Source organism: Nerophis ophidion, linkage group LG04, assembly GCF_033978795.1.
Source record: "Nerophis ophidion isolate RoL-2023_Sa linkage group LG04, RoL_Noph_v1.0, whole genome shotgun sequence".
NCBI lineage: Eukaryota > Metazoa > Chordata > Actinopteri > Syngnathiformes > Syngnathidae > Nerophis > Nerophis ophidion.
This window is the reverse complement of record NC_084614.1, coordinates 10,626,000-10,642,205: the sequence shown is the minus strand read 5'-3', so window position 1 is coordinate 10,642,205 and position 16,206 is coordinate 10,626,000. Positions and strand designations below refer to the sequence as shown.

General features: G+C 39.8%; 1 protein-coding gene across 1 annotated transcript in view; it reads left to right on the top strand.

Annotated features, from left to right (window-relative positions):
- LOC133550892 (bromodomain and WD repeat-containing protein 3-like) overlaps window positions 1-16,206 on the top strand; it is a 37,389-nt gene that overhangs the window by 15,191 nt on the left and 5,992 nt on the right. Inside the window, exons 9-37 of the mRNA XM_061897016.1 lie at window positions 1,688-1,788; window positions 1,864-1,934; window positions 2,011-2,111; window positions 2,199-2,239; window positions 2,458-2,562; window positions 2,649-2,799; window positions 2,902-3,036; window positions 3,124-3,252; window positions 3,440-3,665; window positions 3,737-3,877; window positions 5,643-5,820; window positions 5,903-5,996; window positions 6,083-6,241; window positions 7,952-8,025; window positions 8,103-8,298; window positions 8,389-8,499; window positions 8,611-8,718; window positions 10,890-11,014; window positions 11,096-11,178; window positions 11,283-11,394; window positions 11,531-11,592; window positions 12,185-12,340; window positions 12,443-12,563; window positions 12,652-12,777; window positions 12,936-13,008; window positions 14,218-14,271; window positions 14,376-14,513; window positions 14,591-14,743; window positions 14,818-14,975. Of these exons, the coding sequence (XP_061753000.1) occupies window positions 1,688-1,788; window positions 1,864-1,934; window positions 2,011-2,111; window positions 2,199-2,239; window positions 2,458-2,562; window positions 2,649-2,799; window positions 2,902-3,036; window positions 3,124-3,252; window positions 3,440-3,665; window positions 3,737-3,877; window positions 5,643-5,820; window positions 5,903-5,996; window positions 6,083-6,241; window positions 7,952-8,025; window positions 8,103-8,298; window positions 8,389-8,499; window positions 8,611-8,718; window positions 10,890-11,014; window positions 11,096-11,178; window positions 11,283-11,394; window positions 11,531-11,592; window positions 12,185-12,340; window positions 12,443-12,563; window positions 12,652-12,777; window positions 12,936-13,008; window positions 14,218-14,271; window positions 14,376-14,513; window positions 14,591-14,743; window positions 14,818-14,975 (3,482 nt within the window). The remainder of the gene's footprint in view (window positions 1-1,687; window positions 1,789-1,863; window positions 1,935-2,010; window positions 2,112-2,198; window positions 2,240-2,457; window positions 2,563-2,648; window positions 2,800-2,901; window positions 3,037-3,123; window positions 3,253-3,439; window positions 3,666-3,736; window positions 3,878-5,642; window positions 5,821-5,902; window positions 5,997-6,082; window positions 6,242-7,951; window positions 8,026-8,102; window positions 8,299-8,388; window positions 8,500-8,610; window positions 8,719-10,889; window positions 11,015-11,095; window positions 11,179-11,282; window positions 11,395-11,530; window positions 11,593-12,184; window positions 12,341-12,442; window positions 12,564-12,651; window positions 12,778-12,935; window positions 13,009-14,217; window positions 14,272-14,375; window positions 14,514-14,590; window positions 14,744-14,817; window positions 14,976-16,206) is intronic.

Sequence of the window (16,206 nt, the reverse complement as noted above, 5' to 3'; positions counted from 1 at the left end):
TATATAGATATATATATATATATATATATATATATATATATATATATATATATATATTAGGGGTGTAACGGTACACAAACATTTCGGTTCGGTACGTACCTCGGTTTAGAGGTCACGGTTCGGTTCATTTTCGGTACAGTAAGAAAACAACAAAATATAAATTTTTGGGTTATTTATTTACCAAATTTGTAAACAATGGCTTTATCCTTTTAACATTGGGAACACTATAATAATTCTGCCCACGTTAATCCACATTAAACTGCCTCAAATTGTTGCTTTGATTAAATGAAATGACAAAACCTTTCTTCTACATATAAAAAGTGCAACATTAAAAAGTTTCAAGTTAACTCATCATGCATAATTTATTACAGCATTTGGGAAGCCTGTAGTTGACTTTAATTATGTAAATGTTATATTTGTATCAACATGTGATAGCAGGGACCCTGCCATTCACAACTAGGCTGCTACATTACTAATGATTCATGTAACGATAGCTGAAAAAATAGTAATATAGCAACACAATGGAGTTCAATGAAATAACAGACAGGGCTTTGCTGCCCCTAACACACACACACGCACACGAACACACCTACGCGCACACACACACACCTCAAAAAGAGTTAACGTTATGCTAAAAGCTAATTAGCCTTCACCTCAAGCCAGAACTACGAGCGAGCTGAGCTTTAGTTTAAGTTTCTAGAAGGTCAACGGGCTCATGGTGATGTTTGTAATAGTTGTGAGTGGGAAGTGTTTTTTATGATTTGGGGAGAGTCCGCTGTTCCCCTGCTAAACGGATATCCTCTCGATGCATGCCGAAGCATTGACTACATCGCTCTGAATACGCATTGCTGATTGGCTGTTACATCGCTCTGAATACGCACTGTTGATTGGCTTTGTATGTAACCAATCAGATGGTTGTGTGGGCGGGACAGTGCCTGCTGCTCAGACAGAGGCAGAAAACAGAGCAGCTTGTGAAGACTTATTCTTACTATCCATCCATCCATTTTCTACCGCTTATTCCCTTTCGGGGTCGCGGGGGGCGCTGGCGCCTATCTCAGCTACAATCGGGCGGAAGGCGGGGTACACCCTGGACAAGTCGTTTTATACGCCCGTGTGCCGAACCGAAACCCCCGTACCGAAACGGTTCAATACTTATATATATATATATATATTCATATATATTGTGTGTGTGCGTATGTATGTATGGATAGTCAGATATAATAATATAATAAAACATGCATAAATAATAAATAAATAAATGATAAAAGGGTTGCGCTTTTCTACCTTCAAGGTACTCAAAGTGCTGTGACTCTAGTTCCACATTTACCCCTTCACACACACATTCACACACTGATGGAGGGAGCTGCCATGCAAGGCGCGAACCAGCACCCATCAGGAGCAAGGGTGAAGTGTCTTTCTCAGGACACAACGGATGTGACGAGGTTGGTACTAGGTGGGGATTGAACTAGGGACCCTCGGGTTGCGCACGGCCACTGTTACACTGCGCCACGCCGTACCCATGCATAAACCTTATAATTTGTTTCTTTGGCATTGTTTATGGACATTATCTAACATTGTTGCAATATTTATAAGTCAGAAAAGACAAAATTTATCATAGGTCCCCTTTAAGAATTAAATTAGTTAGATCATAAAATCCAGACAAACTCTATTTCTGCTCTCCTTTTAGTTCTGTCCTTCTGCCAAGGGAACAGCACGATACCTGGCTTCCACAGGTGCAGATGGCATGGTGTGTTTCTGGAAGTGGCACTCTCTCAGCATGAAATTTCAGTAAGTATCATTGACATCTGCTCCATTTACCATTACAAATGGTTAGCTAAAATCAACGTGTTCTTGCATCCATAGTGATCAGCCTGTCAAATTTGTTGAGCGATCACGTCCAGGTGTACAGGTCTGTACTTCCTCCTTCAGTAGTGGTAAGTGTAATCCAAACCATCCAAATTTATTTATTTATTTACTGTTAAAACTTACATTTCAGTGTTATGTCGATAGGTGGCATGTTCATGGCTACTGGTGGAAGCGACCACATGGTCAGGGTGTACTACCTTGGTGCTGAAACGCCAATGAAGATGTCAGAGTTGGATGCTCATACAGTGAGAAACACAGCCACGACCTCATCCTTAGCAGTTTTTTCTTAAGCCATCAGTGAATCTTAACGTGTGTCTTCTCTGGTTTTGTAGGATAAAGTTGTGGTAGTCCAGTTTTGCAATACCAGTGACAGGTATGTATCTTGTGGTATTTATATTGGAAAGGACAGATTTTTTAGTGTGTGTTCTCAGGCAGCAGGTAGCGTAGCAGTGTCCAGTGTCAACCCTCTGCTAATTTTCTAATACATAATAAGATTATAAAAAACACTTCCTAGCATATTGCATTGGTTTTAGCTCTTTACACAAATTAAGAATTGGACATCCCTAATCATATGTTTGTATATATGTGCAGTCTCAAGTTTGTGAGTGGCAGTCGTGACGGCACAGCCAGAATTTGGCATTACCAACAACAAGAGTGGAAGAGCATCGCTTTAGACATAGCTGCCAGGCTCCCAGGGTAAAATATAATTGCGGTTGGGCCTGTCATGTTGAAAACCATGTCTGGCTCCCTGTGTCGAAACTGATGCAAGCATGTTCCTGCAGAAGTTTTGTCATCAACGGAGACGATAAAACCAAGGTGGTGGTGACCATGGTAGCTTGGGACCGTGCGGATCACGTCCTTATCACAGCGGTGTCAAACTACCAACTCAAAGTGTGGAACACAACTACTGGAGAGCTGCTGCATGTTTTGTCTGTGAGTGGTTTAAGTGGGCGTTTTCACCAAGTGTCCACATCAGGATAATGATGTGGATATCAGGGTTAAAAGATCTGAAATCACTGCTCTCTATGCTTTAAGGGCCATGATGATGAGGTTTTTGTGCTGGAGGCGCACCCATTTGACTCCCGCATCATGTTGTCAGCCGGCCATGATGGCAACGTTTTCATCTGGGATGTGACAAAGGGAGTGAAGATCCGCAATTTCTTCAACATGGTAATCAAGCCGTAATGACAATTTTTTACTAGCAATCTTTATTTTTTATGCTTTTTTTCTTTAAGAGCTCATGCTTTTGTATTCCAGATTGAAGGCCAAGGTCACGGTGCTATTTATGACTGCAAGTTCTCAGCCGATGGGCAGCAGTTTGCTTGCACTGACTCACATGGCCATTTGCTCATCTTCGGTTTCGGTTGTAGCACGTCATATGAGAAGGTACCACAACATGATGTTGTTGCTTCATAGGAACAGAAATGCAATGTTTACTCTCCCCCTTATTAAGGATAATGTTGGTATATCTTATGTTGCACATGGATCATAAATAACAAATTTTAAGGATTTAGCAGCTCTTTAAAAATTTTAACCCCCAAAACACACAAATGTTTCCCTTTTTTCCCTCCAGATTCCTGAGCAGATGTTCTTCCACTCGGATTACCGACCTCTTATCCGCGACTCGAACAACTATGTCTTGGATGAGCAGACGCAGCAGGCCCCACACCTCATGCCTCCGCCCTTTCTGGTAGATGTGGATGGGAATCCCCACCCTCCACGCTATCAGCGTCTGGTGCCTGGCAGAGAAACCTGCAAGGAGGATCAGCTTATACCTCAACTTGGATACATGGCTAACAGTAAAACGCGCTTTTTTGTTCATGAGAATTCCTCACACTTACTCAAAATCTCATAGAATCTCATCTCCAAGGTGAAGGAGAGTTGGTTGAGCAGGTTCTTGGCCAACAAACTGCAGAAAATGGAGAAAACATTTTGGATAACCTCATCAGACAGTTGCAGGACGAGCAGAATGAGCGTCAGAATGCAGAACGCCAGGCGGATGAAGCTGAGGGTGCGTTTTGCTCATTGGATTTGCAAGTCTGATACCCGCCATTCGCGCCGATTATGTTCTCTGGCCATTCACAAAAAGCAAGAATAATTTAGACAATAATTGATTAGCCAAAAAAATGTCTAATTTTGACATGTGTCATGCTCATACCCCTAAACCTTCCCTGCTAGCTGACGTTCAAATTCGGATCGACATTTACTATAGGGCTTGACAGTGCGACGTGGAAACACATTGTATTGTGGGTTTTGCTGTACCTGGAATCGCTTATTTACATGTCTGAATACAAGACTCTGTGCTTAAGTTCAGTTTTTTACTTTAACCAGTTAAAAAAATGGTGCGAATGTGCGGCATAATTAACTACCACAATCGTGGTCATAATGGCTTCAGGAAAAAAAAGGATTTTTGGGAGATTTTTCTCAGAGATAGCCTGGACAGCAGCTGTGAGACCATTAAACATGACTTTTAATGCCATCACCTGGTACGTGTTGGTGAGTTTGAATCATCCATCCATCCATTTTCTACCGCTAGTCCCTTTTGAAAGCATGTTTTATTCTGTTGCACAAGTTGCATTTAGTAGACTGTTAGCGTTAGTTGCTAAGATAGCAGCGGGTTAAGAACAACGTACAGTATTTGGGGTGAAAAAAGCAATACCTCTATTCATAGTTCAATAACTGAGAAGACTTTAAATATTCCCCACATTAATGCACTGTGTGTTTCAGACTTGAAATATAGTTTGCAACAAATTTCTCCTGGAGACACAACACAGTGACAAGTCCTGTTGACTTACCTCTAAATGGTCGACAGTCTTTCTTTTCTTAAATTACACACCCAAACCTGGTTTGTCCGTGAGCCTTTAGTGACGTAGTATTCCGAAATGTTCAGCCTTTATAAAAACTGACTCTCTTGAGAACCAACATACAAGATACGTGCAGCAGCTTGCTCAGATTTTGTCTATTGGTGGTGCTCATGAGGATCAATTCTATCAATGTTATATATTTTTAAGTTAGTGAGTCTTTGGAATAGGCTACAGTTTATTTTCATTTTAATCCAGTTTGTTGCTCTCTCTCACAATACTGCTGGTTGGGTACAGCCATTTAACAAAAACTTTGTCCAGCAACAATGGCTACCAAACCCCTCAATGCATTGCAAAATCCTACGTCTTCTTGAGCCATTTTAAAGTGGGTGATTATTACATTAGATTTGCCTCCAGAATCCTCTCTCTTCAATTGTCACTGCCATCTTGCATTGACATATTATTAAGCTGTGATGCATACTGTATGTCAGTGATTCTCAAACTGTGGTTAGGGTTCAACTTGTCGTACGCGGGCTCCATTTACTGGTACGCCTCAAGAATCACTTGATTAAAGTACAACATTTTATTTTCCTATATATTCAAACACTGTTACTGTTGAAGCTGTGTGTAATGTTATAGTGACCAAAATAATTAATATACTTATTAAATATAACCTCAGCCTTGTTTTTAATAATTACTTAGGCCTACTATCCTACTGTATTTTAATGTTGGTGATTATGGTGGTAGTTTTTTTTGATAGTACTTATAGTACTTGGTGAAAAAAATTTGAGAACCACACCGCTGTATGGTGTAAACTTTTTTTTTTTATTGAGGGCCATATTGCAATTTTGGCTGCCCTCAGAGGGCTGTTTAGTGAATAGATATGACCAGAAACGTATCATACTATTTACCTCATTTTGCTTATCAATATATAAATTAAATTTATAACAAGCTTTCTCATTCTTAATTTTACAGGTGATGCAGTCGACGTGTTTGCGTCCTCACCAAATGTGGGTCCTCGCAGGAGTGGGCAGGTAGATGGCGTGTGGCAGATGCAGCATAATTCACTGCGGAGTCAAGTGGCCACTGAGCGAGACCTGCTGGCCTGGAGCCATAGAGTAGTTGTCAATGAGGTGCCGCAAGGAATACTAAAGTAAGACCGCAGCAGGTTAGGCTGTATGAACACTGTTCTTCTGGAGGTATGATTTATGGATGGTACCCTTTCCTTTCCGTAGAGCCATGGAGGAAAGCAGACAAGCCAAGAGTGACATGGAATGTTCTTTGTACTACTCAGAGAGGAGGAAAAAACCCATAACTTGTCCACCCAAGGTTTGAATTCCGACCCAGCCACTTATTTTTACCATACCACTTTTTGTCTCACTGTAGTTTTTATTTTTTCTTTCTGCACTTTGTAGACAAAACCTTTGACACGCCTCCGCACTCTGCGGTCGACAAAGAAAAAGCCGAAGCACCACACATATCAGACCCGCTCTGCTCAAGTCCTACCTCCACGGAATAGGAGTGGCCATGAACGTACTTCTGACAACCATGTAGACTCCGACAGTGAGAGAGACGTAGGTTCCAAATAATGATTTCATTTTTGTAACATTTAAAAATGCAGTAATCTAAGAATTTAACTTTTCTTAAATTGTATGTAACATAAAATGTAATGACATAAAAATAGTTAAATACAACTCCTATAAAGTTTAATATTATTTATTTATATACAGTAAGTAAGGAAATAAAACATTTTCTTTTTTTTAATCTAAAGAGTTGAACATTAGGCTTATGTGACATTTAAACAGTGGTGTGCCGTCAGGGCCAGCAAGGCCTTCTCTTCTGGCCTAACATTACCAGAAATCATGATCACAATTGAAGATGAAAATTATTTTTAACATTTATTTTCCCTAAATATCTAAAAGTGTTCATATTATCTTCATGTCATATTCTGCTCCTTCCAGTGCTATTGTTTTTGGGTTACAGTTTGTATCCAATCAGAATTCAGCTAGCTTATGTTGCCATGCTGTACCAAATCTGCTTGAGGCCTTCAGAATCAACAATGTAGGCGTCTGTGCACTGTAAGTGAACGGGGACATACAGTGACAGACAGTTTCGATAGCCAATCAGATCACGAGTTGGTGTCAGTAAGGCCTTCTAGATGGCCTCACGTTGAATGTGACATTTACGCGTCCTGTGATTGGATGCCCACCGGGACTGTTAGCGGTGGAATTTGAGAACACACAGAGTTGAGAGACAGTTGCGATAGCCAATTAGATCACAAGTTGTTGACTGTAGCTTCTCTAGGTAGCCTGATGTTAACGTGACTGTGATTGTATACTCAAGTGAGTATCCAATAACAAGTTGCAAATTAGCAGGAAGTGTTGACCCACAAAGAAGGAGAACAAAATTTTGATTAGGTGGCAGATATACAGTATATTGTGATGTTATGAGCTGGGTAACATAAGAACTCCATTACCCAGCATGCCACAGTAGTGAAGCACATGCACAGTAACCCCATTTAGGTTGTTGAATTTACCCATGCCGGCAGCTGGATGTTATTGATGACCATGTTGTGGAGTAAACTTTACGAACTCAGCCAACATGCCTCATCTGCATCTTTTATGATTACACAAGACAACAAATATATTTGGAAGGCCAGTTTCAAGAAGGATATTTTGGAATTGGGGGTTTAATCACCAAAAATGATTCCCGGGCGCAGTCACCGCTGCTGCTCACTGCTCCCCTCACCTCCCATCTTTGTTAGCTTCCCATCGCAAGCAAGTGATGATGGTCGTGGTTGAGGGAAGAGTTGTTTAATGTTGCAGTTCGATGATTTTTGAGCACATCATGAAATGCGCGTTTATATTGGGCCACCGTACTCAGAGGGGTGTGGCCGTGGTGTCGAAAGACACGAGAGGAGATGCTGAAGAGTGAGAGGCAGAGGCCTGTGTGCTTGTTCAGGTGTTAAAATGCTTGCCTGATTGCAGGTCTGCTGGTCACTGCCTGGGTGGACTTGTCACGAACTGATGTCATACAAATACTTTTTTTTCCTGATACTTTTGCGATCGACCGGTAAGGTCCCAAAGATTGACTGGTAGATTGCGATCGACGGTTTGGTGACCTCTGTTTTAAATCATATTTTTCTTGAAATGTTATGTCATATTAGGTGTTGTTACCCGTGACCTAATGACAACCAGCAGTATAGAAAATGGATGGATGACTACAAGGCAGAAAACTGTAATCCTTTCATCCGTCATATATGTATAAATTCTGTCTGTTATCAGGCAGTGGAGCAAGCAGGTGCCAGCGATGTGTCCTCTGAGAGTGAAGCTCAGTGGCAGAGTGAAAGTAGCTCCAGGTGAGGGTCTTTTTCTGGAGTGCTGCTAATGCTGTTCTTGTTTGAGACATGACAAATGGCTGTCTTTCCATTCGTAGTGACTCCTCCAGCGAGTATTCAGATTGGACCGCCGATGCAGGGATCAACCTGCAGCCCCCGAAGCGATCAAGCAGGAGGCTGGTCCAGCCCTCAAGTTACAGCAGTTCTGAGGAGGAGGAAGGTGAAGACAAGGAAAAGGAGACAAGAAAGAAGGAAAGTGTAGAGAAGAAGAAAAAGTCCAAGGAGACCAAACAAGTAAGTTGGAGAATCTTTCACCTCGATGTAAACAAATGTGCACTAAGAATTGACATACTGTATATAATTAAACACTGTTTTTATTCTCAGAAACCCACAACCTCTCTGGGTGGACTTGATGCTGAGGCTTGGCTTCCACCTTTATGGGTAATGGAGACCATCCCACACCGCTCTCCGTTTGTCCCGCAAATGGGAGATGAGGTAGAAAATGAACACAGTGACCTTAAAGATACCAATAATTATTGTGACATCATCCTCAGTTTGCGTTGGGTGTTATTAGCGTTAATGGTGTGAGCTTTTGTCTTTCTTCAGCTTATCTACTTCAAGCAGGGCCATCAGGCCTACGTTCGAGCGGTCCGTAGGGCCAAAGCTTACAGTATCAACCCTCAGAAGCAACCATGGAACAAACTCAACCTCAGGGTGAGACTCTTCATTTTATAAGCCAATATGGTGTATTTTTACTTTTTAGGAGGTGCCAACTATTTATTCTGCACTCATGTAAGTTATCGCGGATTGTTAAAGTATGTAAAGACATAATTAAGAATTAAAACTCAACTTATTTGCGTACATTAAAATGATGTGAGAGGTGTTGTATTAACACACATATACAGTATATTCCCTTCTTTCTTGAGTCTCTATGCGCATACAAAATGAGATATAAGCGCTTTACATGTCTTTGGAAGTGGGAGGAAGCCGGAGTACTCAGAGGGAACCCACGCATTCACGGGGAGAACATGCAAACTCGACACAGAAAGATCCCAAGCCTGGATTTGAACCCAGGACTGCAGGACCTTCGTATTTTAAGGCAGACGCACTAACCCCTCTGCCACCGTGAAGCCCTTTTGTGACTTATTACAAGGCAAAATTGTTAATCTCAGTCTATGTTGCCACAGCAACCACTTGTACTGAGATGTGATGTGGTCAGACACAACAGAGAGCCTAATTGGCTATAATTTAGCAACCTTTCACCACACATGGATAATGTTGTTTTTGTTATTCTCAGTGCGCACATGAGTTAAACATTAATAATTCCATGGTTTTTGTCTGAGTCACCTTTTGAGGATTTAATCATTTGATTATTTTGTCGGTCAAGCAACACTTAACTCAATCATATGTTTTTTTTATTTAAGAGTGAAGTATGACAACATAAAAGAGGCAATCCTTAGCTTTATGTAATACTCCAGTTATATTCAGCAAAGTGCTCTAAACTTGTGTTTTTCTAAAGAAGAAACAATATATCCAGTGTTACCATGCACTGCACTCTTCATGCAAATATTAAGATAATATGTGTCCCAAAAGTTTGGAAATGTTGGCAAACGATGCACAGACATCCTCAAAAACAAACAGTTGAACCCAATATTGGATAAGTATATAAAGAAATGACTGAAATACGGTCAAATTAAACCTTATGTTAGATCTTTGCGGCATTTCCATTTTTCGGGCTACGTCAGCAAATGCCTTTGCAAATATAATTTTAACTGTTAACACATCGGAATAAGGGCTTGTGTGGTAAAGCTCTGTCAATTTGAAGGCAAATTGAAGTGTAAATGCAGAAGATATATCAATAGAGCTCCCGTCGACAATAACAGGAGGTGACACAAAGAGTTCAATCAGTGTTTGGTGAGTCGTGTGTAGAAGGGGATGCTGGGAAGAACGTCAAACATCCTCCATTCCTGAGCTGTGTGCTCATATCCTCGCGTCCCGTGTCTTCTAGAGTTTCCTCAGCGGATGCTACAGCTCCAAGAGAAAGGGATGGATATTCTTTACTGCGTCACTTCCTCCTGTGGACTTTGAACAAAGCCTTTTTACTCAAGCTTGACTTCAGTGATCCCCATATTGTATTACTCCATTTTATAGTGTTTCTCACTTTCTTTGTCAAAGTGCTGGCAATTTCCACTTTCCTCGGTTACATAGTGGCTAATTTTGCAGTCGTATGCAAAAGGTTTGGCCTTACGAAAACAGATAGTATACGAAACCTGGGGCAACATTTTAGTGGTAAACCAACTTATACGTGGGGCGAAGATAACCAAACTTTTTTTGTTTTTTTTTACGTCAACCCGCCCAATCATACTCTACCCATGAACAGTCAAAAAAGTCATATTCAACAAAATGTTAGCTTAAATAATGCATTTTCAAGTAAAAAAAACACACTACTAAAATAAAAATATAAATTGTTGGGTTTCCGCAGGGCAAAAAAAACGCATTAAAAGTCATTAAATGTTTTTTGCGAAAATTAAAGCCTAAAATGGCAAAAAAAAACATTCAATGCGATGTCCAGAGGCATTCAAAATACAATACAATTGTAGGACTTGGCCAATTGCTCAGGACACAACGTCCGTTGTGTCCTGAGCAAGACACTTCACCCTTGCTCTTGATGGGTGTTGGTTAGCGCCTTGCATGGCAGCTCCCTCCATCAGTGTGTGAATGTGTGTGTTAATGGGTAAATGTGGAAGTAGTGTCAAAGCGCTTTGAGTACCTTGAAGGTAGAAAAGCGCTATACAAGTACAACCCATCCATCCATATAAATTAAAAAGTTATTATTTTTTATCAAGATGAATCGAAATTATTCCACTTTCTCCTGATTATTGCAGGACCAGGAATCGGTGAAGGTGGTCGGACTTAAATATGAAGTTGGACCTCCCACTCTCTGCTGTCTAAAACTGGCATTTTTGGACCCAGTCTCAGGGAAAATGACGAATGACTCTTTCTCCTTAAAGTGAGCGTAAATAAACAGTCATACATTAATCACAGTAGCTCAAATCTATTTTCTCACTCACCTCCTCCGTCTCCAATAAAGGTATCATGACATGCCTGATGTCATAGATTTCATGGTATTGCAGCAGTTCTACAATGAGGCTAGAGAGCACAACTGGCAACCAGGTAAGAAAGACTGCAGTTTTTCGGCTAGTGTACTTTAAGAGGTTGCTATCTTTTTTTACCCCTTTGTTTATTTTATTTTATTTTTATTAATTTTTTTTATGCAGGTATGCGATTTCGCAGCATCATTGATGACGCCTGGTGGTTTGGTTCGGTGGAAGACCAAGAACCTTTACAGCTGGATTATCCAGACAGCCTTTTTCAGTGCTTTGCAGTCAAGTAATTGCATATTATTTGGTTTTCCACAATCTTAACTATTATAAGTTAATGCTAAAATTGTTGTTAGCTAATCAAGTCTCAATACATTTCTTTTAAATCTGTTGTCTTAGTTGGGGAATTGACTTTGTCTTATCAGGTGGGATAATGGTGAGCAGGAGAAAATGAGTCCTTGGGACATGGAACCTATTCCTGAGGAAGGTCAGTGGTAATAAAGCAGTTGGGATGACTCAATTTTTGAGGATTTAATCTTGAAGGAAAATGTTCACCAAAACATTTGCCCGAGTTCTCATACACCATATCGGTATTGTACAACTAACTTGTCTGTTTGTCCGTGTATCATTCAGCAGAATGAAACAAAAAATCCCATGAGTTGGTAACTCAGTCTCTGTGCTTTTAGTATTGAGTGTGGCTGCAAAATAGGGCAACGCGGGGCCAAATAAATGACCAATTCTTTGATAAAAAAGATGAAAAACACTTTTCAATTTTCAATAAAAGTGAATAATAGTATGTTTAATGTTCATTCAGTCATTTCATTCGTCATAGAGGACGCACCAGAGACGGGAATACAAAAGAGGCATATAGGAAAGAATGATCAGCTACATAGTGTGCACAGATTTGCGAGTCCTGATAAAATCAACATAAGTAAAAATAGAAGAAAATATAGAGCAGATGTCTTGTACAATATTTTTTAGTTATGCCAGTGTTATCTATTCTTTGTATACAGTATAGGCAAACACATTTACACCATATCATTCAACTCCTGTCTTTGACATTTCCTTAATGCTTCCAGCTGCATTACCTGACCAGGTGGGTGATGGTGTGGAGGTGGCAGAGGAGGAGCTCAAAGCTCTGCTCTACGAGCCTCAAGAAGGAGAGTGGGGAGCTCACACACGCGATGAAGAATGTGAGAGAATCATTCATGGCATTGATCAGCTGCTTACACTGGGTGAGTCCCATAAGGAGTTTAAAGGATAGAATAGAATAGATTAATTATCATATGCACAAAACTTACTTCCTTACATATTAATTTGTTTTGTTTGTTCCACAGATGTAGCAAAGGCATTTGCTTTACCTGTAAATCTACAACAGTATCCTCTGTACTGCACTGTGGTGGCTTATCCCACTGACATCAGCACAATCCACAAACGCCTGGAGAACCGTTTCTACAGGTAGAGCGTTTCCTGCAAGTTCAGCAGAAATCTTAGACACATTCTGAATCCACCAATACAGACAGGCTGTTACTCTTCTCTGTTCAAGACGCATCTCCGCTCTGATGTGGGAAGTGCGCTACATTGAACACAACGCCCGCACATTCAACGAACCCCAGAGCCCAATTGTAGCAGCAGCCAAAGTGGTGACGGATGTTCTCCTCCACTACATTGGGTAACAAGTTTACATATCTTCATTAGCCCATCAGCAACTCTTAATCTCCAGTTTTGGCTGCTGTACTGAAGTGTTTGTGTGTTTTAATGAAGGTTTTAGCTTGGACTGCTTAACCAATACGACATTGTGGTAACGGTAACACTCCTCTTTGGTTCCAGAGACCAGAGCTGCACAGACATCTTGAATCTTTATCATAAACTCAAGTGTGATGTCAGCAGTGGAGAAGATGAGGTGAGACATTAGTACTGGGAAAAGGATGGGTACCAAAACTTGGTTCCATAATGGCACCGATACGGATGTAATCGGTTGTACCCACACCAAGAAAAAAAAGTAGCTGTTGTTGCCTCATTTTGGTGCTAAAAAATTGTATACTCGGTCACCTGATATTGTGTAAATATCGTCTCGTAAGAAATGACACAGGCACATAAAGTTGGACGCTCTTTTATTTAGTGCCGACCTGAACACGACAACAACCCTTTTCACTTTCATTTTGCTGGTTCCGCTATATGCATCAGTCATGGTCACGGCCAGTAAGGGGCATTCACCTACTGCTCTAATTATGACACTTAGTTGTGGATGTTTATTTCATATTATTTAATTAATATCTAGTTATAATTTTACAGTGAAGCTTCAATTTACAAAATTAATTGGTGGTAAATATAAATATTTGTATATTGAATAAAAGTTCCCCATAACAAACAAAGTAAACATGAATAATGGGTTCCAACCTTAACTTCATATTTTACCATGCCACTTCGTGTATTTAGCCCTGTGATGCACTTAGTTTGAGATCATAAAACTCAGTAACTGGCTACACTGATTAGGAAGAAAAAATTGTATTTCACTTTACCTTGTACTCTTGGCGTGCAGCGGAATACAGGGTCTTAAGGGAGGTCGGTAAAATGAATGTTTCAAACCACACATTGCTTGTCCATTGCTTTCTTTGGACTCCTATTAATCTAGCAAAATTAAAACAATGCTTTTAAAAGGCTAAAAAAAACAGTTAAAAAGCACACAAAGTAGCACTGCGCACAGTAGGTTATACCTTCAACTCTAAGCTGACAAACGATAAGTCCGCCCATAATGAACATGCTGCGGGGCACAAAATGGCCGCACTGCAAGACATGAAATGTTTGTATGCAGAAACAAGGTTTGTACTTTAAAGCATATTTTTGTTCGGGCTGTGATTTGTAAATAGAAAAGTTTTTACAATAAGGTTCAGTCGAGGTTTCACTGTATTTATATGATTGAATTATTGATATTAGTATTCTGGTTAACTTGCATGTTGCACAAATCCATATAAATGTGTTTATTTAAAATTTTTGTTTGAAAAGTACTAATTTTGGCACTGTTATCAGTTTAAATGTAAACAATACCCATCATTAGGCGAGAGTAAAAAAACATTATTTTTGTATAATGCTTTTATATGGTCCTCTGCAGGAGGTAGAGTTGGATGTGGATTCTGACACTCCAGGGACATCCACAGGACATCGGGTGAGACAAAACGATTCATCTTTATCCTTAGTTTGCCAGGAAACTTTTAAAAAAAGTTTGGGGAATTATTTCCAGTGACAAAGATGTCCTTTCCTCGATTTCAGGAAAACCACCCTAAAAAGCGTGGCGTGGTTTTAGATGTGAGACTGTGGCAGGGTCAATGTCGAAAGCTGCTGCGTAAGATGATCTTATCCCCTGATTCTCAGCCGTTTAGACAGCCAGTGGATCTCTCAGAGTATCTGGTAAAACAATCAGCAGGAACATCTTGTAGTTTCACGCAATGATAACAAATTCAACTTAAATGATCTACTTTGTTCAGGACTATCGAGACATTATTGACACACCCATGGATCTGGGTACTGTGTCTGAGACACTAGCCGCTGGGAATTATGAGAACCCGATTGAGTTTGCCAAAGATGTCCGCCTTATTTTTAGCAACTCCAAAGCATATACACCTAACAAGAAATCCCAGGTAAAGACGAAAAACTTGTTTTTAAGATGTCTGAATGAAGTATTTTCTGAATGTTTTGTTGTTTTTCTGTTTAGATCTACACCATGACCCTCAGCTTGTCTGCCTTCTTTGAAAAGAACATAATCTCCATAATATCTGACTACAAGTCTGCCATTCAAAACGAACGACGATCTCGTCAAAGAGAGAGTTACAGAAATAGTTTGCACAATGGACGCAGCTCGTCAACTATGAGGTATAAACTCAGACCGGACAATACTTTGCTCTTTACTCCACTGCTGCTTACATTGTGCAACATATTATAAACAACACAACAATACGCAAATGTTTGCTCAGCACCAAATTGTAAAACGAATCAAACAACACTGCAAAACAGTTTGCTTATCATTACGGTATTTATTAAATCTGATATGCAAGGTGAAATAAACTACATGAGACAAATAAAATAAAATAATCGTATTGTTTCAGTCATGTTAACAAGCAAAATATTTATTTATAAAAATTCCAAAAACATGGTAAAAAATATAAATTAAATTAAGTTAATAATTCTGTAATTATAAAACCGATTTTTACAAAGCATCACAAATGTTTATTTTCCACAAAAATGCTTTTTTTATTGTGTGTGAATGTAATTTTTAACCATGAACACAGAAATGTTTACACCTTGTTAAAATTGTAGATCATTTGCGTGAGAATTGGCTATTTTGTTATACTATGAAAAGATATTTAAAACATTGAGACTTATTGGATTACCTTAAATAAGCCATGTAATCCTTTACAGTGGTACATCAATTTATAAGCTTTATTGGTTCTGCGACAGTGCTCGAAAAAAGACCACCATTAAAATGAATTGAAATCAATTTAGTTGGTGCATCACCCCTCAAACAGCACAATTCAGATATGTAAAATGCATTTTAGGAAGAAAAACTTACTTTAGGTATACACATATGTATAGAAACAATATACCTACTCAGTGGCCTAATGGTCAGAGTGTCCGTCCTGAGATTGGTAGGTCGTGAGTTCAAACCCCGGCCGAGTCATACCAAAGACTATAACAATTGTACCCGTTACCTCCCTGCTTGGCACTCAGCATTAAGGGTTGGAATTGGGGGTTAAATCACCAAAAATTATTCCCGGGCGCGGCACCGCTGCTGCCCACTGCTCCCCTCACCTCCCATCTAGGGGGTGATCAAGGGTGATGGGTCAAATGCAGAGAATAATTTCGCCACATCTAGTATGTGTGTGACAATCATTGGTATTTTAACTTTTAACTTTAATATAATGTACTAACAACTACGGTAGTTTTATAAAATAATGTAATAGTAATGTACAGTATTTGTGTTATCTGTCTGTTTGTAAATAATGCATATGAGGCGTATTGGCTGAGTTATTAACGTTTACTCACACAGCGTGCTTATCACCACTTACTAGCTCCCGGCATGGCCACATACAACAACACTTCATGG